At 41.4% G+C, this 20337-nt stretch overlaps 1 protein-coding gene across 4 annotated transcripts in view; it reads left to right on the top strand.

Annotated features, from left to right (window-relative positions):
• BMPER (BMP binding endothelial regulator) overlaps positions 1-20337 on the top strand; it is a 254725-nt gene that overhangs the window by 176290 nt on the left and 58098 nt on the right. For all 4 annotated transcript variants that reach the window (XM_058724623.1, XM_058724624.1, XM_058724621.1 and 1 more), the window contains one exon: positions 5528-5864. In XM_058724623.1, the coding sequence (XP_058580606.1) occupies positions 5528-5864 (337 nt within the window). The remainder of the gene's footprint in view (positions 1-5527; positions 5865-20337) is intronic.

Raw genomic sequence — 20337 nt, 5'->3', positions numbered from 1 at the left:
GGAAATATTTGATAGAGCAGGCACTTCTGAAGCACTACAGAGTCTGTTCTCTGCTGTCCTTCAGAACCTTGTTAATTGTTTCACTTCAAGCCAAAATACATTTGACAAATTGATCTGAGTTTATGGAATGCCAGCTTAGCTAAACAAAGGCAGCAAGCCAAGGAGAAGCTTAGGGAGCTTTTATTTAGGGAGCATAACATGGTTGCAGTGAGAAAAATTTAAATATTAATGTATTGGAACATTCTATAAAGGGAGGATTCCCAACTTCACTTTGAATGTAGCAGGTGTGAAGAGATCTATTTATTCAATTTTAGAGGGCTTAGTCCTCCTCAGAAAATTCAGACACCTGTTGTTTTATTCAAATGCCATGTCACTCTGTAGACATAGGCCTCAGCTCATTCTTTTAACGAAGGCTACAGTTTGTGGCTCCCTGTAAATTGTGCACAAGATAGCTCATTATTATACAGCACTAATTAGAAGCACCTTGCTTATCTGTTTGCATGCCAGCTGAACACAATGGCTTCTACTGATATGGAAATTATTGGTCAACCACAGCCCAATTTTCAAAGGGATCCTGGATACTGGAAGATTGCTAACAGTCTAGGAGGTTCGATACTGTTCCCCTCATAGCTGGCAATACCGTATGGAATAAGTGTACTCTTGTAAGGATTCCACATTGTAAAAATTAGTGAAAGGATGAGGCTGCTAGGAAAATAATAATAGATCATAAACACCATAATTAGATTAGTGAATTTCACTCTTCTTGGCCTTGAACTCAGTTTTACAATTTCCTTTCTTCTTTCCATCTCTATTACCATGATGCAAGTAAGTCATGTGATGCCCTTAATACCCAGCTGAACAATTACCCGTAGCATAAACTTTCTGCTTCCTAAGGAAGAACTGTATTCCTCTGGGCACGAACCGTGCTTTGAGATTATCCTATGAGTGGAACACTTCCATTTCCAGATACTAGTCTTCTCCCAAGACCAATCTCAGTCTGTACTACGCCTTAGGGATATTTTTTTTTTTAATCACCTATTGATTGTCTACTTAAAATATCACAGTATATCCTTGGAGTGTTCTTCTCCCATAGATTATTTTTGTAATTTTGTAAGCCTCATATGATCAAAGAGAACTTTTTTCAAAATAACAGTTTATATCAAGCCTACAGCTCGGAGGCTGGGAAGTGGGGAGAAGTGACTCTTGGCCCCTGTGTTTTATGAACTCAGCACTTCATGACGGAATCATTTGGCAGAGGAGCACAGGTGGCCGTGTGGCTTGGTGGGATTAGGCCGTAGCTGCCTTACCTAATAACAACCGGGGTGGTACAGAGGGCACGGGGCTGGTTTAGTAGCTTGAGAAAGCCCTGCCCACCCCCATCACACTCCTACCCCAACTCTTGGCACTTAGTGAATAATTTAAAAATATTTCCTTTCTGCCATCTGTTCACTTCATCAACTCTACCTGAGAGAGTTACGTCAGCTCCACCCGAAGGCATTAACACGTGGGAGTGTGGTTTTTTATTTTATTTTTGGTAGAGTTCTACACTTTATGAACCTGGAGACTATATATATATTTTTTTTTCTTTTTTTTCCTTTGGTATAAAATCTGAACAGAAAAACCATCCATGTTTAAGCATTACTATGGTATGTCTATAGATTTTGTACCTCCTCTGTCTTTAAGTTGGGCAACAGCAAAAGCAATAATGACCAAAAAAAAAACAAAAAACAAAAAACAAAAAAAACCCCAAAACAAAAACAAAACAACAACAAAGCAAAACAAAAACAGCAAGAAAATAAAAGAACAATGACTTCTCCCCCTCCAAAAACAAAACATAACAGAACAAAACAAAAAAACACAACCCCAAAACCAGTGGTGTGGAGACCGTTCATACGTTTGAAGGGTGAAAAACAAGTTGGTAAAACATTCACTGGTGAGAAGGGATAATTGGAAGGCGCTTTATGCAGTGGAAGGAATGTGGCTGCTGCTTACACCTCCAGATGGGACATGTGCTTTGGCTTTGGCCTTCTGACTCTGCCAGTTATTTCTACTCAGTTTCCCGTGCAGAGGAATTGGGAAACTCATCCCAGCTGTAGAAAGAACTAACCCCAGCCTCTCAAACACTTCCACAATGTTTTCATCTCGTAAGATGCCTATTTAAAATGTCTTTTGAAAGAGCAATTTCTTCATTTATAACTTATTCCTTTTTTTTTTTGCCTGTCACTATTGTAATTTACTTTGCATGGATTTTACTCACGTAGAGGGTAATAATAATCATGCAAACACATATGTATATGATATAGCAATAGACAAAGCCATCTGTAGTTGGGTAAGTCATCCCTTAGCATTGGTCCGTGAAAATCCTCTTAATATAATAATAACAAAGGAAAGAGGAGGAAGAGAGAGTGAATTACAAATTATTCTCTTACTTTTGGGACCATGTTTTATGACTGAGAGGTCAAGAGTTTTGAGAAGAGTTTGCTAAAAACGGTGGGTCTGCATCTTCCCAGACATGCAACGGACAGGCAATCCATTGCATGAAAAGAACATAATGACTGGCTTGTCCACTGTGAGTTGATTTCACACGAACTCAGTTGCCCAAACTCTCAAATTTGTTATATCATTGTCAGTAATGATGTTGGAACTCCTTTGGATATAAATTCTCAACCATTGTGGCATTTGGAAGAATAGTATTTGCCTACTGTCTAGGAAAGAGATTTGCAGTTTGGAAAATTTTGCAACATGGAAAGTCTTTGGAATTATGCTCTAAAAGTTAGAATGCTGTATGGAATTGATTTTCTTCCCTCATTTCTCTTGCTGGGCAGCTGCCTGGCTACAGGCTTGTGAGGTCATGTTTCTTCTATACCTTAGAGAGTTTATTACAAATCATATTATAGTTTGCTTGTCTTTTTTTTCAAAATTGTTATTTCAGTGTCTTAACTAGCATGAAATTCACAATTTCTCTGGCTTTGCAGATTCAACTCAAAATGTATCAATTTACAGGGTAATTCATTCATTTAGTGAGTGCACACTAGGTGCCAGATAATGTATTCGATGATGGGGTATGAAAAAATATAAATCACTTTATAGGAGAATTGTAGTTGTCGGAGATGACACCATTGCGTCACAGAGATCCACAGAGGAGGGCAGTCCAGTGTGTGGATAATCTCACAGTGTGTCCTTTCTCTGATCATCTTGCCCCATCACTCTATTCTCTTCATCAAATTACTCCTGAGAGAGATTTTTTCCTTTCCAGGCTTTTATTTAAATTCCAGTTAGTTAACATACAATGTAATGTTAGTTTCATATGTAGAAGTTAGGGATTCATCACTTACATACAACACCTGGTGCTCTTAACAAGTGCCCTTCTTAATACCCATCACCCATTTAACCCATCCCACTACCCACCTCCCCTCTGGTAACCATCAGTTTGTTCTCTATAGTTAAGAGTCTGTTTCTTGGTTTGCCTCTAAGAGAGACTTTCTTATGACCTTCTTTCTTGCTTCTTTATCCAACTCTATTTAATTTTCTGAATCCAACTTCTTCTCCATACCAAGAGGTCTTCTCTACCATTTGCCTCGTACTAAGAACACTTCCATTCCTTTCATGTACCATACAGTGATTTCCATATGGGCCTGTTTATTTCTTGAGAAACCTAGTTTTACAGCACAGATTTATTCTGTCAATAACTCCCTAACGTGGATTTGTAACTCTTTCTTGTGGCAGTTGTGTGGCCTACTCACAGGAATGCTATTTGGCCAGCCTTCTCTCCTCTTGGATCATGTTCTGACTTAGGGAATATTGGCTTTAGAATCTTACTTCTGGGCATTTCTTACTAATCTGACATCACTCTGATTTTGTCTTATGCCAATTTTATATCCAGACGACATCCATTCCCTCCTCCTCTGCCCTTCTCTTTCCCATCACTGCCTTATCCCCCAACTTCTGAGCATCTGTTGGACATTTGTCCACCAACCTAGTCTTGCAAGGTCTTCTAAGAGGAAAGTCATGTTGCTTTTTCCAGAGGCTCAGTAAAAGGCCAAATGAAAGACTAGATTTTGTTAGAAACCCAAGAGGGTAAGACTTAAAAATACATACATGGGAAGACTTTCTCTTTTTCTGTTAAAAAAACAAACAAACAAAAACTTTTTCTTTGGGTTGTCACTCTTAGGAGACAGTGACAGTGAATAAGGAGAAGTCCTAGGGCAGAAATGAATATCAGCTTTTTGTAGATGTTCTCCTGGTGTTCATGTCACAGAACTGGTACCTACTTTGTCTATTTGCTGGGAAACTCAGGCACTGCCAGGGTAATATCAGGAAAAGAGTAAGAAAAGCTTCAAATGCACACCTGAAACATAAAGAAAAACTCTGACCAGAAAGAAGAGTTTGTCATTTGCACTGGAATGAACCTCAAAAGGCTTTTCATAAAAGTCCTCAACTTTATCTAATGCACAGTGTCTTCACACACAATATCAGGAGGTACATGAGAACATTTCTTCTTGACCTTTTAGTCAGACTGATCTGTGCTGTGTGACCACATAACCTGGCTGTCCTACATGTGATATAGAAATTCTATTCAATGGGGTCATTTCATCGGCTGATGGATCTTGGAAGTCTTGAGCTAGCGTATCTGAAAAAACATGAATATTTACAGACAGAGCCTCCAATATTTTAGATGGTCAGTTCAGCAAACTAAGAGAAGCCTATATTTTCTGCCTTCCGGAGTGAAGATTATTACCTTGGTGAACAAGATTGTACTGTCCTGCTGATTCTATCTAGCACACGAGAAACTTTCCTCCATGGCCTGGTAGCCTCTAGTGCCTTCTCAAATGTTGAAGTTTATGATCAGCTTGGGGCTATGAAGGTTGGAAGGGTTCCACAACAACTCAACCCTAGGAAACATTGATTAAACAGCCATCCTTGTTTCAGGGATGTCTGTAAAACAAAGAGGAGGCAAACATTTGTGTTTATATAAGTGTTCTCCTTTGAATAGGATCTATTAAGAAGCTATATATTTATTACCTTGATACTTCCACTATAACAAATAACTTGGAAATTTTCATTTGACATTTGGTATAATTGCATGGAGGATTTTTGGATAAAAAGGAGATTACGTTAAAAACTATCATCTTTGTTATCTTTACATTTCTACATTTCACTTATCATTGGATAAATGAAAGCACAAGTTGGACCAACACAATTACTTATAGGAAAGGGCAAAACTATAAACCTTAGAGGACCACGGTCAATGAATAGTCCTCTGCAAGGCAAGCCAGGGTACATAAGGTATCAGGTTAGGACAAACTTTATACAGTTTAAAACTTCTGAACCCCAAAAAGTAAGTGACTCATGTAATGTCATACAACATTTAATGTGGTGAGATTAAATAGTAACAGGAATTTGGATAGACACTTAGTGTTCCTTGTTAGAGGTTAGTCATATGTACTGTGTCTTTACATATATGCACTTGGGAATAATTGGTAGATTCAGAAGTGGTTGATCCTCTTTTCCTCTCCTTTTACTCCAGGTTTGGAAATATCCTGGGATGGAGACAGTTTTGTCGAAGTCATGGCTGCCCCTCATCTCAAGGGCAAACTCTGTGGTCTTTGTGGCAACTACAATGGACATAAGCGTGATGATTTAATTGGTGGAGACGGAAACTTCAAGTTTGATGTGGATGACTTTGCTGAGTCCTGGAGGGTAGAATCCAATGAGTTCTGCAACAGACCTCGAAAAAAACCAGTGCCTGAACTGTGTCAAGGGACAGTGAAGGTAAAGCTCCGAGCTCATCGAGAATGCCAGAAACTCAAATCCTGGGAGTTTCAGACCTGCCACTCAACTGTGGACTATGCCACTTTCTACCGGTAAGTACAGTGTTTTGGGGGATGGTTTGGGTTACAGACCAAGGATTGACCTGATCTTGAAACAGAGTATATCAAATCTTCTGGCGTACAAAACAAGGGACCCCAAGTCACAGGATAAACACTTTTTCTTTCTTGTGTTGAGACTGATCTTATTTTGAGTACCACATTGTGTCCCAAATAAAGAAATTGTAGGGAGTATTTCAGAGCTGTCTCCTATAGATCATTCTGTTTTTGTGTCTGCAGGCTCACTGGAAGGCTGGTGATTTTTCTAGGTGTTAGCTTGACTCTAAGACTGAGGAGTGCTTCCCAAATTCTGTCTAAACTACAGTGGTTTAGGATAGAGATGGGAATCTCAAACAACTCTGGGTGACTTGGGTGTTTGAGTGAGCTTGGTCATTTGAGGCCCGAGGAACAGTTCGGGTCTGCCTCCTGGTCTAGTCCCAAACATCTGCAGGTGGAAAACAAGGCAGTGAAATGAGGATTCCTTAGATCTTGGCCAACTATCAGACTTCACAACCAAATTTAGGGGACAGTAGAAAGAAGGCTTGAAGATGGAAGAAGAGAGGTCTCTCATTGAGAATATGGATTCTATAACCTTTTCTTCCATGCTGCGAGGCTGAATTTGTGAGTTGATGAGTCTGGCCTGGTTGTACTTCCATTTATTACACAATTCCATGGGTTCAAGAGCTATGACTGTCTATAACTTTAACCACGATGGGTGTGGGAGGAAACATGAGAAGACACAGCCCAAAAGGCCTTGTTTAAGTGATTTGCCTGTGCCTCTTAAAATGAGAAAACTCCTGTGGTCTGAAGCCACAGAAAAGTTATTTTTACTCTTTAATTGCCACCAGTTTATTTCCCCTAGTTCTCGTTAAATGTGATCTTTTTTTATTTGATCTTTGGACATAAAAGATAAAGTTCTACAAAGACAGCTCAAAGTGAAGTGGAAAAAGGACTGTCCCTGTCATCACACACCCCTAAACATGGCTGTGTCTGCCAAACCATTTGGGTCCAACTCCTACGTTTAGCTCTTTCAAGCCATTTTCCTGTTATAATTTGAATCCCTGGGTTCCCTTCTTCCTCTTTCCTGTACCACCCCCTAGACTGACCCCACCCTTGTCTATTGAAATTGAAAGATCATTTTTTAAAGAAGGTTTATTTATTTGTTTATTTTGGGGTGGGGAGTAGAGAGCGATAGAGAGAACGTGTGTGAGCAGAGGAGGGCAGAGAGAATCCCAAATGGGTTCCTCACTTGACAGTAGATGTTCCCAACTCAGGGCTTGATCCCACAAACTGTCATGACTGGAGCCAAAATCAAGAGTCAGACACTTAACCAACTGAGCCACTCAGGTGCCCCTGCATAGCTTTTTAAATTGAAAAATCTTAATGTAAGACTTCGGAGTGAGTTGAAGAGCTGGGCAGAGAAACCAGGCTTTGTTTGGAATCTAAATACTCATCACTTGAAAGTCTGAGGGGAAGCAGTAGGGCATACCAATTAAGAACTTTGTGGTCTTCTGGGGCTAAAAATACAGCCCAGCTTTACAACCTTGAGCAATGATTTAAGCTCTCTAAACCTTAGTTTGCTTATCTGTGAAGTGGGGATAATAAAAGAACCTACCTGAAAGAGTTGTAATTCAGATTTAATGTGATTATAACGTAAATGCATGTGCCCAAATGCTATGTAATTGATGGCTCCTGTAATTTCTTCTATTAATTAAATTAAATGATGAGCAACCATAATGACTCTTTGGGAAGCTCCCCTGCCTCGGTTGCAGATTTTGATTAGACCCTTCTCTGTCTAACAAAGAAAGGAAAGGCTGTACTTCTCCCAGGTCCCCAATAGTCTACACCTTTGATTTTTATCCCATTTCAAAGGAGTGTGTTGAAAACAAAAACTGAAGAGCAGGGCTGCAGAGATTAGTCCCTTTTTGCAAATTTCTATTTCTTTTCCCTTTGGTGATTTATTTCATATTATGATCCCTGGACTGCAAACAGAAATATGATTAACACCTTGGCAGAAGTCATGAGAAATGGCATAGTCATGAACAGAGAGAACCAAAATTGTTAGGTGGCCAGGCAAATGTTTGCCTTCTGCCCTTGGAAGTTGCTGCAGCCACCACAGCACTATAGTGGGGCTTGCTTATTTGTGGAAGGGGCTTGATGTGTAGAGTTGGGGAGTTTATGAGAATGCTCCCGGGATCTTTGTGTACTGAGGTTTGGAGCACCAGATGTGATGGGAGATGAGCTCACGTTCTGCCATGCATGGTGTAGTGGCAGGGCACCCTTCTGCGGCCAGCCACTCTTTCCTGGAAGAGGCAGGGGAACTCAGTAGAGTGGAGTTGGACAACCTGCCTGTCACACATCGTGCTGATGATCTCGTGCCCCAACCACGAGGTGCGCCTTCCTGCATTTTCAAGTGAGGGTGAGGGTGGCCAATGTTGGATAGATTTCGGGTTTCTTCCTTTCTTTCAAGGATACATGTGACAGGAAAAAGAAGATAAACAGGGTCAACATAGAAAGGTAATTGTGTTCCATGGGATCTCCGATGAGGACCAAACCTCAGAGAGGCTTTAGGAAGCAATGGACAGAGAATGTGCTGAGTGATGCCGAGTTGGACCTAATCTCAACTCTGCGGTGTTCTAGCTGTGTGACCCTGGTGGCTAGCTGAGTTTCAGATTCTTTACCTATAGAATAGGTAGGACAGTAATGGCCTGGTGGGGCTTCTCCTCCGAGGACCAAGGTCAATGGGCAGTGCCATGTTGTACATGGTAGACAACCAGTACTGGCACCGTGTGTTATTGTCCTGTGTCCCTTTCTTTCCCTAGAGAATCTTGTCCTCAGTTTAGCTACTTATCTCTCTGATTGCTGATATCTTCTCCTGCTTACATCATGGAGAACTAATTGGATAGCTTCTCACTGATAAATCCCTGGAACAATTAAAAGTCAACTCTTTCTCATTGGTGACACTAAATGAGATAGTATAAGAGAAGACTCCATTGCAATCTTTTTAAAAAAAATTTTTTTTAAGTTTAATTAATTTATTTTGAGAGAGACAGAGACAGCAAAAGTGGGGGAGAGGCAGAGAGAGAGAGGGAGACAGCCAAGCAGGCTCATGCTGTCAGCACGGAGCTGGACATGGGCCTTGAACTCGTGAAACCATGAGATCATGACCTGTGCTGAAACCAAGAGTTGGACGCTTAACAGAATGAGCCACCCAGGTGCCCCTGAAATCCTTTTTATAAACGTGTTTTTGGGGGAGTCTGGGTGGCTCAATTAAGCATCCCACTTTAGCTCAGGTCATAATCTCGCTGCTCGCAGTTTCGAGCCCCACATCAGGCCTGTGCTGACAGCTCAGAGCCTGCAGCCTGCTTCTGCTTCTCTCTCTGTTCCACCCTGGCTCGCAATCTCTCTCTCTCTCTCTCTCTCTCTCTCTATCTCTCTCAAAAGTAAATAAACATTAAAAATAAATTTAAAAAATAAAAATGCATTTTTGTCTTTTAAGAGTAATATATGTTCATTGTATGACATTTAAATAATATTAAAATGAATAAGGAAGAAAATGGCAATCATATGATATCTCACCCATGTAAATTTTTGCTTATATATTTTATGTCATTGGTGGAATTTCTAAAATGAACCTGAAAACACAGTCATGACTGTGGTTGTGACCTTAGTTTTGAATCATTACAGGACTAAAGAGATTTGCCTTGATATCATGAAAAGTCATATACATAAATTGTATATAAATTTGACTCCTTGTATTTCCCCCTCACCCTCCAAAGAAATATGAGTATTTCCCTCAAGGACAAAGAATAAGGTCACATAGCATACAAATGCAGCCTTCCAAGCACCACTGTGTTTGTGACAATGGAGAAGAAAGGGAACAAAGAAGACATTTCTCTGAGGAAATGGTACCTTTTTGGGGTTTTCTTAATTATATGATAAATTCCACAGGGCAAATTCTATTATAAGTATGAGAAATATTCTTATAAAGTGAAAATAATAATTATAATTTTTCTGAATTAGAATTTACTTTTGAGATGTCTAGGATTTTAGACTCTTATTTTTATTTTATTTTGGTCTTTTATCCAATTCAACATTTTAAATAGTAAACTATCATCTGAAAAATTGAAAAACTTTGTGAGTAAGAAATTAGCCAAAAAAAATTTTTATCTCTTTTGGGAAACTTTTTAGGTTTTGCTAATTTTTATTCACAAATCAATTCTACCCCTCGTGGGCTGATTTGGCATAAAAATGTGATATTTAAAAAAAGAAAAATGTGATATTTAATTAAATATTAATTTAATCTTTGTGATCAGCATAATTTGGTTTAATTCATTAATCAAATATGTTTAGGTGCAAGGTAATTTAATTATGAATCACATAAAATTTTTAGCTGGCTGCATTGTTAATGTGTCTTAAGTCCTAGAGTTGCTAATTGACTTGTCCTTAAATTAGATAATTCCCTTTAATAATGTTTTGCATTCTCCTTCACTGGTGTGTTATGGAGAAATTCCTAGAAGCTAGGGAGATAGTGTACTGTGGAAAAATTGATGCAAAGTCATTTGAATTCTATTTGGATTCACACAGAGACTTCCCCGAGGGGAAAATGTCGAGTATTTTCAAGCCTCTCTTCTCGTTTCTCTTGTTCACCTTACTTTCCCGGCCTCATGTTGCCTTGTCTATTCGTGTCCCGGATGCCAGCCGAGACATCTAGGAGGAATAGGCAGATGCCCCCCCCATCCCCCACCTCAAAGGCTCCCTGGAGACCCTCAGCAGCCAATATCAAATCTGCTCCCCACTGCTGCTTTGGGCCACACTGAAGAAAAACTTTGGCAGCCTTGGGATGGGAGAGGCAAGGAGGTGGGCTGGGCTCTGTGGGTCATACTGGGGAAAGAGAAGACCTAGTTACTGCGTATGAAACATCAGCAATGGGCTTTTTCCCTAATGCAGACCCAATCCTGGATAAAATAGTAACAAGAAAGTGTAACCTCCCAGTAAAGCAGGGCTCTTAAGTCAGGGCAGGAGAGAAGTCAGAAGAATGAATGGGAACTGCCACAAAGCCCAGACATTCGTAGACCACAGTCATCTTGGCGCTGTTTTCCTCTCTCTGCTCTCCTTAACGGGGTATAATTCATCAGAGCAAAAGCTCTGTTCACTTGTTCGGGATGGGAAAGTGTCTGGGGATTCCCAGTCTAGGAAATGTTCTTTTCTTTCCATGCAGTGGTTTTTACAGCTGTAAGGAATTGAAGTAATGCCAGAGGATTCACAGATGTGTCCTTCCTGCAGAGGTACCGGGAGGTAGGGGGCGGGAGGTAGAGCAAGAGGATATTAGAACTTCGATAGCACAACGGTGTTGGATATACTGGCGTCCTGGGACTGACAGTGGCTTCCTTCCAGAAGATCACAGACTCTGTGGAGAACCCACTTTGTGTTTTCCTATAAAGGAAACTAATCATTTATTATAAAACAAGAGAAGAGATCAGGCAAGGAGTACAGACTTCGTGTGTGTGTGTGTGTGTGTGTGTGTGTGTGTGTGTGTGTGTGTGTGAAAGTCATATAAAGCTAACTACTATTCTATAATTAAAATCAATCTTCCCTTGCTTCAAAGAAGAACATGCTTAGAACGTTTCTCTTTACATCTTTTAATAACTTGTCTCAAATTGCCGTTAGAACTAGAGTCCTAAAGCAAATGAGATGTTCATTTTTAAGTATGACATGGGCCTTTCTTTTTGTTTTTCTTTTGGCAAACTAATCTTTCAGGAGGAGTCCCTCTGAATCTGTCAAAAAGGTATGCTGACACCAGGTGGCAGTAGACACCTGAGTTGTACCACCTGTCAGACTAGCTTCCTACTTATTAGCACTCTCTCTCGCCCTCTTGCTCTCTGGCTCTTGCTCTCACTCTTAACTTCTGCCCTAGGCTATTCCCTTCACTGTGCCTAAATATACAATGTACATTCCTGCTTCCGGGTCCATGTTATTCCCTTGCCTGGGATGCCCTCATTTTCTACATTGATTTCAGCTGAAGGTACAGTTCAAGTCTCATCCAGGCTGCTATAAATGTTCTTTCTTTAGTTTCTTAGATATGCTGATTGTGCTCATCATCATTTAGCACCTATACTATATTGCACTGCCATTGTCTCCCCCGCATTGGATTTTAGGTTCACAGGGAAATGGGGAATATCTTTCCTACCCTTTTGCATTTCACCCAGCATCACCCCTGGAAGTCACCCCTGGAAGGAAATGTTTCTTAGCTCCCTTCCAAGCTCTCTCCTGTTTTCATCCTCTCTGAACTAACTGTGACTTCTGCTACCCTCAATTCCACGTCCATCTTACGTCTTTATCCCCACACGCAGCTACACACCCATAGTCAGAATGTGCATGCATCTCGGTCTTATCAGGGAGTAGACTAGTCAGGGCAAGCAGCGCCTCTGGTCTACCTTCAATTCTCCAAGAACTGTCCACACTTCTTATTGCATGAGCCTACTGCTGTGACTGCCTCTGGACCTTAGCACCTACCTGTGTCTATTCACAATTCACGTAAAAGCCACCTGGACCTCCCAGCTCCTCTTCTGTGTCTCAGCTAGGATTTGGCCTTGCCATCTTCTTACGCAGTATTTTCATCCACAGACACTTCTGTGTTGGTCTCTTTCAGTTGGTCTTAGGACCTCAAATTAGCCTCCTCCTCTGGAGGCACAGCAACTGACCTCCAGTGGGGTGATCTTGCCATGGCCAACTGACCCTGTGCAGTGTTCTCACTCAGAATTCTCAGTACTGAGAATTCTCAGTATTCTCACCAAGGAGGCACACCCCTTCTACCTTGTCACTGGCCCTGAGCCTTCTGCCACTTTGGAATCAAAGCCTCATTGTGGTTTTCCCCTCCATCTTTCATTTATTCTTTTCCATGGCAGCCACAGGTAGATTATTTCCTGTTTGCCCCACCAGCATAACCCAAAAGAAAGGTTTTAAACTTTCTTCTAGATGCCTGGATTTCAGCTCAGAAGGGCCCTCCAGGTTAGTCCAGTTTTCTTGGGGCCAAAGCAGAAAGAAAAATACATAAGTATGCTTAGAAAGGTACAGGGTTGCTTGGAACATCATTGCATCCAAGTCTAAAATCATCTCCTGTTTAAATTTTCATATCAATGGGGCGCCTGGGTGGCGCAGTCGGTTAAGCGTCCGACTTCAGCCAGGTCACGATCTCGCGGTCTGTGAGTTCGAGCCCTGCGTCAGGCTCTGGGCTGATGGCTCGGAGCCTGGAGCCTGTTTCCGATTCTGTGTCTCCCTCTCTGTCTGCCCCTCCCCCGTTCATGCTCTGTCTCTCTCTGTCCCAAAAAAAAAAAAAAAAAAAGTTGAAAAAAAAATTAAAAAAAAAAAAAATAAATAAATTTTCATATCAAGAAGAGAGGAACACTATGGTTTAAAGAAGAAACAAAGAAAAATGGGACCTATCTTAACAAGTAGGTTACCCTTTGAGGAGAGTTTGAGCCAACTGTATGGCCAGCCAACTACAAAGACAACCCTCCCTTCTGACACCACCAGTTTGGAGGCATTCCCAAATTACCTTCAGGGTCAATAATTTGCTGGAAGGACTAACATAACTCACCGAATGCTGTTACACTAGTGGTTATAGTTTATTATAGGGAAAGGATATAGATTAAGATCAGAAGAGACACAGGGCAGAGCCCAGGAAAGGGCTAAGCATGAGCCTCTGCTGTTATCTCTTATGGAGTCACGGACTGGCATTAACTCCTCTTGGCCACAGTGCTGGCAATATTCACTCTTCACAGCGTACTTCCAATCACGGAAGTTCACCTGAGCCTTTGGTATCCCAAGATTTTCCTGGGACTACCACCTGCTATCTACATGGATGACGTGGTCTCCAGCTCCTCCTGGAGGCCATGCTAATGCCTTTCATACCCAGTTCCTCTGGAGGTTGGGACTGTTGTGATATGGCCCAAATCCCCACCATAAATCCCATTGTTAGAGTGTCTGGTGTCCAAAGCCCCCAGGTAGAAAACAATACTCCGGATAGGCAGGGTATTCCAGGGGCCTGGGGATCACTCCCTCACACCCCTGGGGAGCCAAAGACCAGGGCCAGACTTTGGGGCAAGGTCAGTTTTTCACTATACAACCTGTCTGGCTCAAGGTTAAATCTAATTTTGATTTGATTTTAATGTTAGCTTTGAATTTATTTTCAGCATCAACTTCCTAGAATCCTGCAGTGTTTCTCCTCAGAAAATTACATTCTGGGATGCAATTAGATGAGGCTTTTGAACACAGATTTGAATGAGTGTCATTGTCACAGGTCAAACACTAATTATTTTGTAGCACCTCTCTTGGCTGCTTAGGGGATGCCTTGATTATTCTCAGTAAGCAGGAGACGGTCTGGTGTAGCTTCCTTACATTTTCATTATTTATGAGCATAAGGCATTTTCCATCCGTGAGAGCGAAGCTGACGTGGATAGTGTTTTCTTCATTTCCCTGTTGTGGTCTGGGAACTCTGGTAAGAACGTCCATGGCTGGTCTCAACGTCTCTCACTGTCCATTCAAGTTTTCAAATATCCTGCTCCGCCACGAGTCTGTGGAAGAGGATTTAATTAATTATTTACTTTGCTCCTTTTACAACTTTCAACTGAGCACCTGCTGTGTGCCGGGTACCATTGCAGGTTGGCAATTCAGGACGGAACAAGAGAGACAAAAACTTTTCCTTCAGAGGACCCGGAGTCTAGCATGAGCAGACAACTATAAATAAGAAACAAGGTCACTGCCAACTGTGAGAAGAGTAATGGAGGAAACAGGCTGGTTAGTCAGGGAGGCTAGCTCTGAATTAGGTGCACACAAAGAGGCTGCATGAGGAGCTCCGCTTTGAGTGGAATCCACTGCAGATGGGAAAGGACTTCGAGGAGGCCCCAGGGCTGGGAGGGTGTGGCCCGTTTGAAGACCTGAAAGGAGGCTGCCACGACTGACACTTTGAGAAAGTGATGGGAATTTGTACCTCTTAATCCCCTCCACCTCTTCCACCCTTCCCTTCCCCCCAACCGCCTCCAGTCTGGCAACCACCAGTTTGTTCTCTATATCTCTAAGTCTGTTTCTGTTCTGCTTTGTTCGTTGGTTTGTTTTGATTTTTAGATTCCACATATAAGTGCGATCATATAGTATTTGTCTTTGTCTGACTCACTTTGCTAATACCCTCTAGCTCCATCCATGTTGTCACAAATAGCAAGAGCCCATTCTTTTTTATGGCTGAGTGGTATTCCATTGCATATGTACAAATCTTCCTTATCCACCATCCATGTATTGACGGATACTTAGGTTGCTTCCATATCTTGGCTATTATAGATAATGCTTCATATATCTTCCTGAATTAGTGTGTTTTTCTTTAGGAAAATATCCAGAAGTGGAATAAATAAGTCATGGGGATGAAAAGTACAGCATAGTTAATACAGTCCACAATATTGTAATAGCTTTGTGTGGTGATAGGTATAACTAGACCTATCACGGTGAGCATTTTGTAATGTCTGTAAATGTTGATTCACCATGCTATAACCTGAAGCTAATATAACTTTGTATGTCAACTATACTTCAATGAAAAATTAAGTAATTAAAAAAAAACACATACTTGTCAGGAAGATACAAGAAAGGAATGGGTATGCTGCCAACAGCCCTGTGATCTCGGAAGCACATCCTTGTCCATTGAGGTCCAGAGGAGACAACAACCCCGGCCAACACCGTGATCACATCCTTGTGAGACTCTGAGCAGAGTCCCTGCCTGGACTCCTGATCTAGAGATAGTAAATGTGTGCTGTTTTAAGCCACGTAATTTGTTGTTTAAGCCACTAACCTTTTTACACAGTAATAGACAGCTACTCTATGTAGAAAGCAACTTGGACTTGTCTTTGGATTTACTGTTCTTTAAATATTGACAGAAAGTGCAATATGAGCACTCTTTTTTTTTTTTTTTAACTATTTCAAACTTTCCCATTTTATATAGTTTGATGGGACACCACCAGTTCTGGGTTCCCTGTCTCTACTACATGGTTCTGTACTTCCCTTAACATTGCAGATTTGAAAAATGTATTCTAAGTTTGTTTTTAAAAACCTTATCACTACTAAGCTGTAGCCTCCTTGAAGCTCTATGTTTTGCTCATTATCGTATGCCCAACACCTAAGAAGGCGCGTGAAATATTTATATTTCCTGGTACTCGAAAAAATATATGTTGAACGATTAAATAGAAAAAAAATGAATAAACAAAGAAATCCTTTTTAATAAGTGATGGATAAAATGGTACAAAATGCCTGTGATTGTCAGGCAGACTTTGGAATCTGCATTAATTTCTGAGCTCCTCCATTCCCAAGTTGTGTGCTGTTGGGCAGGTGAGTTCGCCTGCTGAAGCCCGGGATGTGCCATGTGTAGAAGAGGGCGGTAAGAGGACCTATCGGATTGCTCTGAAGGTTTGTTATGAGGCTTGCAGGAGGCACTCCACGTGGATATTTTCTCCAGGCCTGGAATATGGCAAATGCTCAGTCAATGGCAATTTTATTATTAATATGATTTCATTGCTCTGAAATAGAAACCTGTTTTGTAGTTAGCCCTCAGTATAACCTATTCAGCCTGGCTCCAGAGCCTGAAGACGTGTTTTGGTTTTGTTCTATGTGATCATTTCTAGACCCAGCCGGAAGAACTTCTTCATATCTTGCATGGAAATGGATGCTTTTTCTTAAAACAAAACAAAGCAAACAAACCCAAAGCCAGTTGGGAATTCATTAAAGTTTTCACAATGTACGCTTCACACATGGTTTCAACTGACAGTATGGACCCAGAAGGGGAGGGGAAGAAGGGACAATTCTCTTAGAGAAGCATTTAGATGTGAACTTAAAAAATTGAACTCATCCCTAATGAGGGTAGAGATTAACAATAGAAGGAGTTCATGTGTCATGTTTTGTTTTTCTTAGAAGAATACAGAGTACTGGAAAAGAAGAAATGTATGCAAAATTCTGACTTTTTTCATGTCAATATTCTTTGCTTTCTTTAATAGTATCTGAGCATAATTTAACCTTCACATGACACTTCAAGGTTCTTACTGGGGTATTAGCTACATCGTTCCTAGGAGACCTGGGAGGGGGGTTCCTGAGTTCTGTTTGAGGTTTAGACCTTCCTAGTAGCTCATGTCTTCTTGTTATGCTTCCCCTTGCCCTATTTCCCTCTCTTCATTTCTTTTGTTGCTGTTGTTTCGATGTAGAAAATATTGTTGGTTAATACTGTTTGCAAATGAAGTATTTAAAGGTTCTGATAAAAGACACAAGGCTTTCTCTTATGAGAAAAGTCCTTTGGGATATGGACTGTATTTTTTTTTTCCTCTTGCCAGTGGTAACCAGACAGCTCAGAGCAAGTTTGTGACCCATTTCAATCAAATGTACAGAACTTCAGTTGAGGATTTTATTTCTTAAACTAATCACAATCCTGGTTTCATTTTTACCTTGTGCATTTTCCTCATTTACTAAGTTTCATTTTATTTCATTCTGCATGTAGTTTTGTAAGGTGATTTAAATCCTTTCTGGAACAAGTTGGGAAATAAGTGAAGTGATTATGGGCAAGGGATCTAACACCTCTGAACTTCCATGTTTTTCATCATGAAATAGAGCAACGGTTGCTTATGAGGCTGAATGAGGTTCCCCTTGTAAAGCCCAGATGGAATGACCAAGGAGCTGACTTCTGCTGGCCGTATCAGCAGCAAGATATAGTGGCTTACGTGAGGACAGGCCTGAGCCCTGGTGTTTCACATCGTCCTTTAGAAAATCAGGGTATGCAGTTGGGTGCCAGAACTAAGAATCAAGAGAACCTGTATATGGGAGTCCTCAGAGATGGCCTTGGGTAGGCTGGCTTCCATCAGGCCACACAGATTTGTTGGAACTTTGATGTATTATGAGTACAGCATTGTGGCTCAGTGAAAACACAGGGACAGGTGCAGCATCTTGAGAATTAGCTGGTGTCTTGGCAACACCGTGGACTTCTCCAAGGTGTCATGGTGGCCCTCGTATGTTGTGGGAGCAGCTACAGGGCTTCGGTCCAGAGCTCAGAGCTGTACTGAGTTTGACAGCCATCTGGGACTCTTTGACCATTTCCCAATCGAGCTGGCAAAAATTTAAATCAATGGAGAACGTGTGAATACAAAATAAGAGGTAACGTTTTACATTCCTGGATCCTTCTACACATTTTCTTCTATTTACATGGAAATCTGCAATTCAATCTCATTTTTCTTCTTACCTGGCACAGACAAGGAGTCGTAGGCATTCACACGCAGGCTTTCAGAGGGGAAATGGTTCAACCAGGGAAAAGAATTCAGAAGTGTGCATATGGTTAAAAAAAGATAAAAAGACCAAGGGGTAGTTTAGTTAAGGGAAAAAAATGGTGAATTATTGTTTTATATATCCACAGTCCTCTTTTCTAGGCTTATGGTCAATTACTCATGTCTAGGAGTCAGTGAAATCAATAAATAATAAAATAGATATATATTATCTATTGTAAAAAGGATTATTTTAGAGTCACGATTGATTGATTACATAATTCAGTGGGCGCTGTTCAAGGTGCTGGAGATACGGCAGTGAATGAGATAAATGAGTCAGTCCTCTGGCTCACAGAACTTGCAGAACAGGCTAGTGAGTGAGGGGGACAAGTAAACAGGACTGTACATAGGGAGGGATGCATTTTTGAAAGAAGATGTACACGATGCTGTGGGAATCTGCCAGGGGGTGGCTGCCTGGAGGAGGTGACTTCCTAAAACATATGTAGGGTTTAGTTGCACAAAAAGAGGAGGAATGTATTGGGGAAAAGGACAGAGGAAAAGGTTCCAGCCATAGAAGACTGCATGTTCGAGGCTGTGGAGGCCAGCAAGAGCCTGGCCCAGGCAGCTAGGAGAAGGGTATTCCATGGTGCAGTGTCATAAACAATGAGGGGTGTGGACAGTGGGCCCGGAGGCAAAGGCCTCAGCCCGATCATAACAGTGTATGCCCCAGCATCCATCAGACAATGGAAGGGGCATACTGTAGTGTCATTCAGACATTAACTGGAGCAGGTTATTCAGAGCAGTGGTTCAGTAGAGCCAAAGCTTTCCATTTATTCCTCACTCATTTATTTCCTAGTTTTTGTGCACCTGTTGTATATTCTATGCTCTCAAACTTTAGCAAGTTTCAGAATCATTTAGAGAGCTGATTCAGTGTGTTTAGGGTGGGGCCTCAGAATGTGCATTTCTAACAAGTTCCCAGGTGATGCTGCGGGTGGGGGACCGCACCTGGAGAGCCTCTGCACAAAGTGGAAGAATTACAAGAAGAATTGCTTCCAGGTGTTTATGGGTCCTCAAGGGACTCAATTCTCTGAGATTTTGTCTCCTCAATGATCTTTTTTTTTTTTTTTTTTTTGGATCACGGGGCTTATGTGTGGGTTTTGGTTTTGGTTTTGTCCTCTACAGTCTATCTCCAAATGTTAGAGATGAGAATGCAGAGGGACCCATGGCTTAGGGGGTTAGGAGCTAAGTGTATGCCCTCTTAGACCAAAGCGGTAATGGGACCTCAGTGTCATTTTCTTGGTGTGTAGTTCAAAGTACAAGCACCAAAGTAAATCTTTTTAAGTCTGTTTTTGTGAGTGAAAGGGTACTGGTCTTACTGCCTCCTTGTTCATAAGGCCAGGCCAACCAGAAGGGCTGGATTTGCCCTGCTGGGTTATTTGTGCGTCAGAATTAGAATCCAGAGTCAAAGTTCTCCTGGTTGCTGAGATGCCTTTTCACTGAGAGCCCGGTGCAGGGAACCACCTGGGTCACTTTTAGATGACCCAGGACCCAACCAGTGAGGCGGGAGAGAGGACTGAACACCGTGTAGCTTTGTTGTTGATCAGGATCAGAGCCCAAGATTCCTGTGCAGAGTCAGGGCTACCCAAATCCTCTCTTCCCTCATGCACTCAGACAGACCCGGAGACAGGGGCCAGGATTGTGCGCCCAGAACGGCCGACAGGATGTATCTGTAAAAATCTGTTTCCTTTCTACTGGCGTTAGGCTTTTAAAGAGCCCGGTCAATGGGCACAGAGAATAGAAAAATAAATGCTTTGCAAGGAAATGGGGAAATCTGGTGACAATCCTGGAATTAATAATTCTTTTAACATGAAAGAGCCATTCCTTATGATCTTTACTGTCTTACCTAGTGTTTGGAGTTTTAAAAGAGAGAGAAGACAAGCTGGTTTGTTCATTGCATCACAAGCAAATGGCCCATGTGTGAGCATGAAGGTAGGATGCATTTGAGCTGCTCAAAGAATATGGGCCAGAAGACCTTTCAGAGCCCCTGAAAGCTTTTCCATATGAAAAGGAAACCAGGAAATTGGAGTCTTCATTTTGTCTTTGTGATCAAAGGCGGGAAGGAAAGATATTAAGCAGATACTGACCCATAGTTCTGTGGCCACCATTAGGGTTTATTGGCCTTAATAGCA

The sequence above is a fragment of the Neofelis nebulosa genome, chromosome 4 (genome assembly GCF_028018385.1).
Source record: "Neofelis nebulosa isolate mNeoNeb1 chromosome 4, mNeoNeb1.pri, whole genome shotgun sequence".
Taxonomy (NCBI): Eukaryota; Metazoa; Chordata; class Mammalia; order Carnivora; family Felidae; genus Neofelis; species Neofelis nebulosa.
Note: the sequence above shows the minus strand (reverse complement) of the source record. Positions and strands in the feature narration are given on the sequence as shown.